General features: G+C 41.3%; 1 protein-coding gene across 2 annotated transcripts in view; it reads left to right on the top strand.

The window, feature by feature from the left end:
* The window catches only part of LOC134345844 (dedicator of cytokinesis protein 2-like), a 1,258,793-nt gene that overhangs the window by 1,108,779 nt on the left and 137,058 nt on the right, over nt 1-12,956 (top strand). For both annotated transcript variants that reach the window (XM_063047144.1, XM_063047146.1), the window contains one exon: nt 5,760-5,850. In XM_063047144.1, coding sequence (XP_062903214.1) covers nt 5,760-5,850 — 91 coding nt within the window. The remainder of the gene's footprint in view (nt 1-5,759; nt 5,851-12,956) is intronic.

Below are 12,956 nucleotides of genomic sequence, written 5' to 3' on the forward strand. Positions count from 1 at the left end.
AACCTATAGCAGAGTACAGGCCCTTTGGCCCACAAAGCTGTGCCGAACATGTCCTTACCTTAGAACTATCTAGGTTTACCCATAGCCCTCTATTTTTCTAAGCTCCATGTATCCATCCAGGAGTCTCTTAAAAGACCCTATCGTTTCCGCCTCCACCATCACTGCCGGCAGCCCATTCCACACACTCACCACTCTCTGCATAAAAAACTTACCGCTGATATCTCCTCTGTACCTACTTCCAAGCACCTTAAAACTGTGCCCTCTCATGCTCACTATTTCAGCCCTGGGAAAAAGCCTCGGACTATCCACACGCTCAATGCCTCTCATCATCTTGTACTCCTTTATCAGGTCACCTCTAATCCTCTGTCGCTCCAAGGAGAAAAGGCCGAATTCACTCAACCTATTCTCATAAGGCATGCTCCCCAATCCAGGCAACATCCTTTTAAATCTCCTCTGCACCCTTTCTATGGTTTTCACATCCTTCCTGTAGTCAGGTGACCAGAATTGAGCACAGTATTCCAAGTGGGGTCTGACCAGGGTCCTATATAGCTGCAACATTACCTCTCGGCTCCTAAACTCAATCGCACGATTGATGAAGGCCAATGCTCCATATGCCTTCTTAACTAGAGTCAGCCTGCGCAGCAGCTTTGAGTGTCCTATGGACTCGGACCCCAAGATCCCACTGATCCTCCACACTGCCAAGAGTCTTGCCATGAATGCTATATTCTGCTATCATATTTGACCTACCAAAATGAACCTCCTCACACTTACCTGGGTTGAATTCCAAAGAAAACAAAGTGTAGATTATAATGTTAACATACCAGCCAATTTGTGGCACATAATTTGCCTTAGCAATTAGCATTTCTGATCTTCTGCCTGGCTTGAAGGAGAGGGGAGCACAGAGGATGTCTGAGGTGGGGAGGTCCTTGATTATGTCCTGATGAAGGGCCTTGGCCTAAGACACTGACTGTGAATGGGGGTGACCTCATTGGAACCTATTAATGGTGAAAGAATCGATGTGGAAAGGATGTGAGGGAGTCCAAGATCAGAGGACACAGCCTCAGAATAGAGGGCGCCCTTTTAGAATGGAGACGAGGAGGAATTTCTTTAGCCAGAGATTGGTGAATCTGTGGGATTTGTTGCCACAGGCAACTGTGGAGGTCAAGTTTTATGTACATTAAGGCTAAGGTTGATAGATTCTTGATTGGTCAGGGCATGAGGGGATACAGAGAGAAGGCAGGAGATTGGGACTGAGAGGGAAAATTCATCAGCCATGATGAAATGGCAGAGCAGACTCAACGGCTGATATTCTGCTCCTATACCTTATGGTCTTATGGACTGTATCCGATCCATAGATGCTGCCTGATATGCCAAGTTCCTTCAGCATTTTGTATGTGTTGCTGAAGATTACCAGCATCAGCAGAATCTCAGATGCAGTCAAAGCCTCGGGTTTGTTTCTGATCTGGCCTCCCAAATGACCTAGAGTGCTACTTGGTTCAAGTGTGACTATAATTACACAGTAAGTGCTTGTCACATGAATGAGTAAAATAAAGAGCAAACGAGATCCTTGGGAAACAGAGAGCTGCCGTCAATTAAACTCCTGGAGCCTTGTCTTTTAATCATAGTCAACATCACTGTGGTTTTAATTTCATTAGAAACGGCAACCATGTTAAACATCTACTCACAGAAAATTGACTGATTATTCATGTAGACTGTCAGAACAAACAATTAACAGGGGAAAGTCACTCTGTGATTCTGTTTGCTGACTACAGAAGGTCAATAATTGAAATATATACATTGTCAGAGAATTAGATTTCATATTGTGCCATCTAAAGGATTTTATCATGTTAATGAAGATCTGCACACATTTACCAAGGACATTCTAGGAAATCTGTCACTTGTTCTAGCAGAATGCCACTTATCGTGACAATTATTGAAGCTTTTGTATTTATTTGTTCATTTTTGGGATCTGACCGACGCTAACAATGGCAGCGTCTATTGCAAATTCTTAATTGTCTTTGAGAAGGTGGCGGTGACCTACTTTCTTCTCCTACTGTGGTCGTTCCAGAGAAGAACTGTTGGGGATTGAGTTGGGTGGTAGATGGGTGTCTCAGTAGTGTAGCATTCAGCGTAACGCCATTGCAAAGCCTGCAACTCGGGTTCTGTCTGCAAGGAGTTTATATGTTCTCTCCCAGGTGCTCGGGTTTCCTCCCACATTCCAAAGACGTATAGGTTAGTAGGTTAATTGAACGCATGGGTGTAATTGAGTTGCACAGGCTCATTGGTCCAAAGTTTGAGAGATAGGCGGACTGGGCAGTAATTCCCCTGACTGGACATCTGCTGCTTCATAAACCCATGGACTTGAGTGTTTAGTTCCCCTTCCCTGTGAAAAGCACGAGGTGCATTCACATATTTTACACTCCTTCAGGTTTATATACAGTGTACCATTGATGCAACTTTCAAAACTCTACTGAAAAACCTTGGTTGAAGTCACTGCTTATTCAGGATGAGTGTTTTAGTTATTGGAAGAGATAAGGATCTAAGACTACAAGACCATAGAAATAGGAGCAGTAGTTGGCCATCTGGCCCATCAAAGCTGCTCCGCCATGCAAAGCTGAAAGTATAATGTAAATTTATTACCATATACTATGCTGAGATTCATTTTCTTGCAAGCATCTCAGTCAATAAAACAAAGAAATACAATGAAATCAATGAAGACTGCAAACAAGCAAAGACTGACAAACAACCAATGTACAACAGAGGACAAACTGTGCAATACAAAAAAATGATAATAATTCAATAAGATCATCGCTGATCTAGCCGTGGACTCAGCTTCACCTACTTGCCTATTTCCCCATAACTATGGGGCAGCATGATAGCTTAGTTGAGAGCACAACGTTTTACAGTACAGGTGATACATGATCAATTCCCACCACTGCCTACAAGGAGTTAAGACATTCTCTCCATGACCACATGGGTTTCCTCTGGGTGCTCCAGTTTCCTCCACATTCCAAAGGTGTACCGGTTGGTAGGTGAATTGGTCTTTGTAAATTGTCCCATGATTAGGCTAGGATTAAATCGGGGGATTGCTAAATAGCGCAGAGGGCCTATTCCACACCGTATCTCAATAAAAAGTAAAAATCTATCTAACTGTAATCTTATTAAATATAATCTTAAATATACTTAATATATTAAAATATATGTAAATATAAATATATTTAATAGATAGCCTCTCTTCTTAGATTTGTTTTCCCTGGAGCAAAGTACAAAGATTAGCTTTATTTGTCATATGTACATTGAAATGTGTCATTGTGTCATTTTGCGTTGAATAACATCAGTGAGAATTGAGCTAGGCAGCCGTCAAGTGTCACTGCTCGACCCGCTGCGTTCCTCCAGCAGGTTGTTTGTTGCTTCAGATTCTAGCATCTGCAACCTCATGTGTCTCTCTGTCAGCATTGATCTCGGATGAGAGAAAGGAGTTTTGAAAGGGATCTAAAAAGATATTCTTTTCAGACAAAGAGTGATTGATATCGGATACAATCACTGCGTTCAAGGCCTACAAGGACACAGACTCGTGTGGCCAATGGGATGAGTGAAGATGATTGATGGAAACAAGGCGAGTTGAAGGACCCATTTCAGTGCTCTGCAGCTCGATGACTCTTTGGCCACAGACCTTCAGTACTACACTCACTGGCAACTTAATTAGTACTAAGTGGCCACTGAGATTACGTGCATGGTCTTCTGCTGCTGTAACCCATCCACACCAAGGTTTGACTCGTTGTGCCTTCAGACATCTGCTTCTACACACCACTGCACTGTTGTAACGCGTGATCAGGAACAGTTATTACCCTTTAACCATCAGGCTCCTGAACCAGCGTCGATAAGAAACATAGAAAACCTACAGCACAATACAGGCCCTTTGGCCCACAAAGCTGCCCCGAATATGTCCTTACCTTAGAAATGACCGAGGGTTACCTATAGCCCTCTATTTTTCTGAGCTCCATGTACCTGTCCAGGAGTCTCTTAAAAGACCCTATCATACCTGCCTCCACCACTGTCACTGGCAGCCCATTCCACACACTCACCGCTCTCTGCATAAAAAAACTTACCCCTGAAACCTCCCCTGTACCTATTTCCAAGCACCTTAAAACTGTGCCTTCTCGTGCTAGCCATTTCAGCCCTAGGAAAAAGCCTCTGACTATCCACACGATCAATGCTTCTCATCGTCTTATACACCTCTATCAGGTCACCTCTCATCCTCCGTCGTTCCAAGGAAAAAAGGCCGAGTTCACTCAACCTATTCACATAAGGCATGCTCCCCAATCCAGGCAACATCCTTGTCAGTGTCCTCTGCACCCTTTCTATAGTTTCCACATCCTTCCTGTAGTGAGGCGACCAGAACTGAGCACAATACTTCAAGTGTGGTCTGACCAGGGTCCTATATAGCTGCAACATTACCTCTTGGCTCTTAAACTCAATCCCATGATTGATGAAGGCCAACGCACCTTATGCCTTCTTAACCTCTGATGCTTAGATCGCATTTTCTTCCCATTCTGATCATTGCAGCGTTATTGTTTACCCATCACACCCTGGACATCACCTGTTCCAACTCCTTCCTTCTGGTAGGTGCTTTAGGTCGCTATACGCCAGGACAAATAGGTACAAGAACAGTTTATTTCCGTATGCCATCAGTCTTATGGACACTTGAATTTTAGTCTATTACAAACCAAGTCCACCTGTACATACACAGGTATACCTCATTGTATATAGTTCACGATTATTTGCACTATTGATTTGTTTGCTTTTTGATTCTGTATAGTGAGATCTCAGGGAAACCGGCATCAAATTCCCTGTATGTGTCCACATACTTGGCGATAATAAAGGATTCTGATTCTGATGTTTGGTTTGGTCTAAACAACAACCAAACCTCTTAACCATGTATGCATACTTTTATGCATTGAGTTTCTGCCACATGATTGGTTGATTAGATATTTGTAATAATAAGCAGGTGTATAAAGTGTGCCTGAGTGTGTGTGTGTATTTATATATATATATATATAGAGTGACACTTGCGGGCTGCCCCCAAAACATCCTCATACTGTGTTCACACAAATGAGACAATTCACCTTATGTTTCGATGTACATGTGGCAAGTTAATCTTCATCAAGATAGTTCAAAGGAAAAGCAGTAACAGAGCGAAGAATGTAGTGTTATAGCTGCAGTTACTCTGAGGGAGTCTAGAGAAGACTTGACCCAGTAACAGAGCAATGGAGACGATTCAGCTGTGGACAATAACTTTTAATAATAAATGGCAAAATAGCAAGGTACGAGGGGCCACAAAACAATAGAGAACAGAAACTAAACACAACAGGCAACAAGGTAAACTTTAGGCAGGGAGAGTGAAGGCTAGGAGCAACTGGTTGAGGCCAGCTGGTTTGATGAGTGAACACAAACTGTGAATGAGAAATGGGGTTAAATAGGCTGCAGGTGATGAGACTGGAATGAGCTTCAGATGAGTCCTGTTAGCCGGCTGGAGACTGGGTGGTGATAGTTACCGTGAAAGTGCAATGTAGGTAGAAAAATAAAGTACAAGATAGATTGAGAGATCAAGAGTGTATTCAAGATAAGGGATGGGATGGACCCAAACATTAACGGTCCAGCATTTAGCAGTTCCTCATTCATTCAGGGAACCAAGGTAACATGACTGCCTACAATACCTTCTGACTGTTCCCTCTCCTGTCTGCTTTCATCATTCGCAGGTACCTATATAAACTTCGGGATCTGCACATCAACTATGAGAACTTCACAGAGGCTGCCTACACCCTGCTGCTGCATGCCAAGCTACTCAAGGTAATGGCCAAGTGATTTCTGAGAAACATGTGTTTGCATGTGGAGGCAGGTAACTCAGGATTGGCTGCCGTCTCGTCCAAGTAGCTGAGGTTGCTCATGATGTTCCATTGTTGAGGTTGGAGTAAGGCGGTGCAGGTCGCTTCAAGAATGTGATGGCTGTGGGAAAGTAGCTGTTCCTGAACCTGCTGGTGTGGGTCTTCAGGTTTCTGCACCTCCTGTCCAATGGCAGCTGTGAGAAGATAGCATGGCCAGAATGCTGGGTTTGATCACAGTTGCTGCCTTCTTGACGCTTTCAAATTTAAGTTCAAGTTCAACTTTCATTCAACCATACGTGAATACCCATGATATAGTCAAATGAGACAGCATTACTCTGGGCCAAAGCACAAAGCACAGTACAAACAGTCTTACATGGCATAAGGCGCATATAGCACATATACAGCAGCGAGCATACATAAATAACAGTAAAATACAGTCATACAAAAAAAATATATAGACCAAGACCCTGAGTCCATGAATTTTGCAGTAGCCTGCAGTCCAACACATTGCAGCTTATTTTCTGCCAAGTGAACACTGACTCCAACTTGGACAGCACATCACATCACACCGCCTCCAGTGGAGTGCCTTACTCCTTCGCTTCCCCCGGCCTAGTTCTCGCTATGATCTAGTCCGTGCAGCTCCCCCACCGTCCGCCCTCCGCCCTCACCATTCACCAATAAACCAATGAATTAGACTTGCAGCCTTCCACACCACCGATGTCCCACAGCATCTTGCAACCACAAAAAAAGGCGACTAAGGCGGCCACTTGCTGTCAGACTGTACACCTCCTTCATGCGCTGACACCTCTCTGATGCAGGTGGCACCGCGGTCTGCACCAAGTCCAGCTGCTTCAGTTTCTCTGCCAGCAAGTGACTCGCTAATGGAGTTGAGCTGCAGTACTTTCAGTTCTTAATGTCCCTGTAGGGTCTTGACCCCATAGAAGCTGCTGCGTCTTAGCACGCCGCCAACTTACTGGAAGTCAGCTTTCAGTCATAGGGAGGTGGAGTAACATTGGTTATTGAAACAATCCTTTGGTGAAAGAGAATGATAGATCATCAAATTATCCTTCATGGGTTAAACTAAAGAATGGAAAAAGACACAGGAGCAGGCCCTTCAGCCCAACTACCTATGCTAACCAAGATGCACATCTGAACAAGTCCCTCGAAAACTCTCCTATCCCTGCACCTGTCCAAGTACGTTTTAAGTGTTGGTAACGAACCTGCCTGAATCACTTCCTCTGCAGCTCATTCCAGATATGGACCACCTTCCGGGTGAAAATGTTTCCCCTCAAATTCTTAATAACCCTCTCTCCTCTTCTCTCTAGTTCTTGTTTCCCCAATCCTTAAACTCACTAAGGTGCATTCACCATATTAATGCCTCCCCCCAAAATTTTATACACTGCTGAAAGGTTCACAGTAACACACAATAAATGCTGGAGGAACTCAGCAGGTCAAGCGGCATCAATGGAAAGGAATAAACAGGAGAGATTTTGGGCTGAGACCCTTCAAGATTCCTTCTCCTTTGCTCCAATGAAAAAAAAATCCCAAACTGCTCATTCTTTCTCCATAACTCAGTCCCTCAAGTTCTCGTCACTTCCTTTTAAATCTTCTCGCTATCCTTTTCAGCTCAATGACATCTTTCCTATAGCAGGGTGATCAAAACTCCACATAATCGCAGAAGTGGTTCATTTTGGTAGGTCACCTTTGAATACAGAATATGGTATTAATGGTAAGACTCTTGACAGTGTGGAGGATCAGTGAGATCTTGGGGTCAGTGTCCACAGGACACTCAAAGCTGCTGCACAAGTTGACAGCATTGTTGAGAAGGCGTATGGTGTGTTGGCATTCATCAGCCATGGGACTGAGTTCAAGAGCTATGAGGTGATGTTACAATTATATAAGACCTTGGTGAGACCCCACTTGGAGTACTGTGTTCAGTTCTGGTCACCTCACTACAGGAAGGATGTGGATACTATAGAGATAGTGCAGAGGAGATTTACAAGGATGTTGCCAGGTTTGGAGGGCATACCTTATGAGAATATGTTCAGTGAACTTGGTACCAAGGGGATGTCAGGGGTAAGTTTTTCACACAGAGAGCGGTGGGTGCGTGGAATTCACTGCTGGTGGCGGTGGTAGAAGTGGATAGAATGGGGCCTTTGAAGAACCTCTCAGATAGGTACATGGAACTTAGAAAAATAGAGGGCTACGTGCTAGGGAAATTCTAGGCAGTCTCTAGGTTAGGTTACATGGTTGGCACAACATTGTGGACCGAAGGGCCTGTAATGTGCTGTAGATTTCTATGTTCTATGCTCTATAATATTCCAAATGCAACCTCACCAATGTCTTTTATAACTGCAACATGCCAATTTCTATACTCAGAGCCCTGACTAATGAGTGCCAGTGTACCAGAAGCCAATCAGACAGATGGGAGTATACTAAGGGTGTCCAAACAACTCAAGGGATATAGAAGGGCAGACGGGTGAACCTGTCTCAAAAACAATACTCTAACATTAAGTCCTGCCGAAGGATTTCGGCCCAAAATATCGAATGTGCTTTTTTTGATAGATGCTGCCTGGCCTGCTGAGTTCCTCCAGCATATTGTGTGTGTTACTCTTTTTTTTAAAAATAATTTTTTTATGCGTTTCTACAATACAGCTGCAGAAAAAAACCATCAACAAAATGGAGATTTATACAGTGCAAAACAAACATGTCCAATATATAATTCATAACATTAAAGAAAAAGCACCCAAAATAAACTCATGTAAGATTAGTGTCCTCCCCAACCTCCCACTAAAAAAAACCCCAGGCCAACGATTTCTGTGTATAAAAGAAAAAAATTAATCGGAGCATTCCACCCCACAGAGCTGTAAATATATATATATATATATATATAAAAAGAAAATATAATGCCAACTACCAAAACTATAATGTAATTCACAACAAAAAACCGTAAAACTTACAGAAAAAAAGCTGAAAGTAAGGGATTGTAGTGCAAAAAAAAGGATAAATTTAATCTAAAGAGGAGTTATGGAAGTATTCAAGAAGAGGTCTCCACACCTTATGAAACTTTATGTCCGAATTAAGAAGTGAATAATGAATCATTTTGAGGTCTAAACAGGACATAATATCACTAAGCCATTGAGCCTGAGTAGGTGGGGCAGCATCTTTCCACCTAAGAAGAACTAACTGTCTAGCCAAGAGAGAGGCAAAAGATAATATTCGACGTTTAGTCAGTCTCAAGTGCATGTCTACTTCACCCAAGGTGCCAAAAAGAGCAACCAGTAGGTTAGGTTCTAAGTGGCGATTAAGAGTATGGGATTTTTTTTAAGAATATGAGATAGGGTTGAAAAAACTTCTCTCCAGAATTTCTCTAGACTAGGACAGGCCCAGTACATATGGATAAGAGAAGCCTCACCCCCTTTACACTTATCACAAATGGGACTAATGTCAGGGTAAAACTGTGATAATTTAGTTTTAGACATATGAGCTCTGTGTACAACCTTAACTGCAAAAGGCAGTGACGAGCACATAGAGCGGTTGAGTTAACTGACTTAAGAATTGAATCCCAAACCGCATCAGATAAGGAGATAGTTAAATCATGTTCCCTGGCAGTTCTAATTTTATCGAAGGGGGCACGCCTCAAGATCACTAACTTATCCCGAATAACAGATATTAAACCTTTACCCAATGGATTGATACAAAGAAACAAGTCCAGAATGTTTTTCTCAGGCTTCTCAGGAAAGTTTGATATTAAAGGGTTAATGAAATGTTTAATTTGAAGATATCTAAAGAAATGAGTATTAGGTAGGTTAAACTTTACAGACAGTTGTTGAAAAGTTGCAAAACGATTACCTATCAAAAGATCTTCAAAGAGCCTAATACCCTTTCTATACCAGTCGTGAAATGTTGAATTCCACATGGAAGGTAGGAAAAGATGATTGTGTAAAATAGGGCTCGAGAGAGAGAAACCATGAAGGCTGTTATATTTTCTGAACCGAGCCCATATTCTCAGAGTATGTCTAATAAGAGGATTAACAATTAGTCTAGGCAAGTGACAGGGAAGTGCGGATCCAAAAAGTGCAGAAATGGAAAGATCCTTACTAGAGTTCAACCCCATTTTGGACAGTCAGACTGATTATGGAAGAAAGACCAAAAATAATACAACGAATATTGGCTGCCCAATAGTATAAACGAAAATTAGGCAAGGCCATACCACCTTCCTTTTAAGATTTTTGAAGGTGAGCTTTATTGAGTCTAGAGCGTTTACCCTTCCATAAATGGGACGAAATAATAGAACCTGACGCATCAAAAAAAGCTTTAGAAATAAAAATTGGTAAAGACTGAAACAGATACAAAAATTTAGGAAGGATATACATTTTAATAACATTAATTCGACCTACAAGAGACATGGACAAGGGTGACCACTGTGTCAGATTCTGTTCTGTAGAGTTTAGAAAATTGGTAAAATTTTCTCAAAAAAAAAATTCTTAAAGTTCCTTGTTACTGTAATACCAAGGTAAGTGAATTGGTTGTTAACTACTTTAAAAGGGAGGTTACGGAATATTAATGCTTGTGCTTCTCTGTTGATTGGAAAGAGTTCGTTCTTGTGTAAATTAAGTTTATAACCGGAGAGCTGACTAAATTTATTAAGGAGTGAAAACATTGGGGTAATCAGGTTTGATATAAAAAGTAAAAGATCATCAGCATAAAGGGAAACTTTATGCTCAGCACCTCCCCTCCAAATCCCCATCAATTCAGCACAGCTACGAAATGCAATCACCAGTGGTTCTATAGCCAATTCAAAAAGTAAGGGACTTTAAAGGGCATCCTTGACAGGTGCCACGTTTAAGGCTGAAAGACTGGAATTGCTGAGAGTTAGTCAAAACAGAAGCGGTGGGACATGAATATAACAATTTAATCCATGTAATAAAACTTTGTCCAAAACCAAATTTTTCTAAAACCGCAAAAAGGTAATTCCATTCCACACTTTCGAACGCTTTCTCCGCATCAAGAGAAATAGCACATTCAGGAGTCCCAATTGAGGGTGAATATAAGATATTAAATAAGCACCGTATATTGAAAAGGGGAAGGCGGTTTTTAATAAAACCAGTTTGAGCTTCAGAAATAATAGAAGGTACAATGTTCTCTAATCTACGAGCCAAAACTGTAGCCAAAATTTTAACTTCGACATTTAACAAAGAAATCGGCCCATACGAAGAACACTCTGTTGGATCTTTTCCTTTTTTGGCTAAAAGAATGATACATGTCTCGTTAAATGATGCTGGCAATTTAACATGTTTAAACGAATTAGATAGAATTAAAATAACTGAGACGAAAGCAGTGAAGAAAATGATTTGTAAAATTCTACAGAAAAGCCATCAGGTCCAGGAGATTTACCCGAATGCAATGCAGAGCCGGCAGATCATATTTCCTCTAGTGATAATGGCTCATTGAGTTTTGCTTTAAAGTCAGAGGAGAGCGAAAGAGTATTTAAACTGTTTAAAAAATGCTCAACAGAGATACTATCATTTAAAGATTCAGAGGTATGAAGTCGAGAATAATAGTTCTTAAATGTATCATTAATATCAGAATGATTCGAAGTAATTTTCCCATTTCCCATTCGAAATTTTGTAATTTGTTGTTTAGCTTTAGAGCGTCTTAGTTGGTTAGCTAAAAACTTACCAGATTTATCACCATGAATATAAAATCGACTCTTACTTTCAAGAAGTCGGCGTTCTACTGGCTGAGTGGAAATGAGGTCAAACTTAGTTTGAAGTTCTACTTGCTTCTTATACAGTTCGGGATTTTTGGTCTGGGCATATAATTGGTCTGTTGCTTTAATTTGACCGATCAAGACAAATCACTCTAAATAGGTCTTTCTTTTCAGATTCGCAGTGTATGAAAATATTTGACCCCTCAAGTATGCTTTCATAGCATCCCAGACAACCTGGGATGAGATTTCAGATGACATGTTAGTACTTAAAAAAAAAGTTATCTGATCCTTAATAAATTTTACAAAATCATTGTCCGACAACAGGGTCGGGTTAAAATGCCAATGTTTATTCATTTGAGGAAAACCAGGGAAATTTATGGACAGGGTAACTCAGGCATGATCCGAAATCACTATACTCTGATAATCACAAGAGCGAACAGATGGAATCAGCTGATTATCCATTGGGAAATAATCAATTCTAGTAAAAGTATGATGGACATGTGAAAAAAAGGAATAATGTCTCTCAGTAGGATGGAAAAAACGCCACACATCAGCGATACCAGAATTAGAAAGGAAAGAGTGAATAGATAAAGCAGATTTACTAGGGAGTCTAGGAACAGAGGAGGATCGATCCAATACTGGATCTAACCAACAATTAAAATCACCACCCAATATGAGGGAATGTAATCTCAGTCAGGCAATAAAGAGAAAAAAATGATCAAAAAAGTCCACATCATCTGAGTTGGGAGCATGGAGGTTAGCCAAGACCACCCTATTATTAAACAATTTCCCAGAGACAATAATAAAGCAATCATTTGTATCCGATACTTTGTTGTGAAGCTCAAAGGGAACATTCTGATTAATAAGGATTGAAACCACCGCCCCCTCCCCCGGCTTTAGCCGGAAAAGCAGAATGGAAGTGCTGTCCCACCCACCTAGACATTTGGTGAGAGTTATCAAAGCTACAAATATGTGTTTCTTGCAAAAAAGCAATGTCAGCTTTGAGCTGCTTAAGATGTGAAAACACCTTCCTTCTTTCAACAGGATGGTTCAATCCCTTAACATTCCAGTTTATAAGATTCAACGGGCTAACCATTGTCATATAAAAAAGCATAAAGGGTAGTAGGCATAAATAGGAACAAACATTCAAATAACAGCTCTGGGGCAAAAGTAGGACAAGAAAATCAGGACAAAAAAAAAAGTCTTGAGTAACAAAGAACAACTAAGGGTTGTATAAATAGTATTGGCACTAGGGAACACTCCCCCACCCCTCTATCCCCAAAGCAAGAAAGCTACCAATGAACAGCAGCAAGCTCTTCAGAAAAAAATTACCCCTAAACCCAACTTCCAGTTTCTGA

Source organism: Mobula hypostoma, chromosome 4 (assembly GCF_963921235.1).
Source record: "Mobula hypostoma chromosome 4, sMobHyp1.1, whole genome shotgun sequence".
Taxonomy (NCBI): Eukaryota; Metazoa; Chordata; class Chondrichthyes; order Myliobatiformes; family Myliobatidae; genus Mobula; species Mobula hypostoma.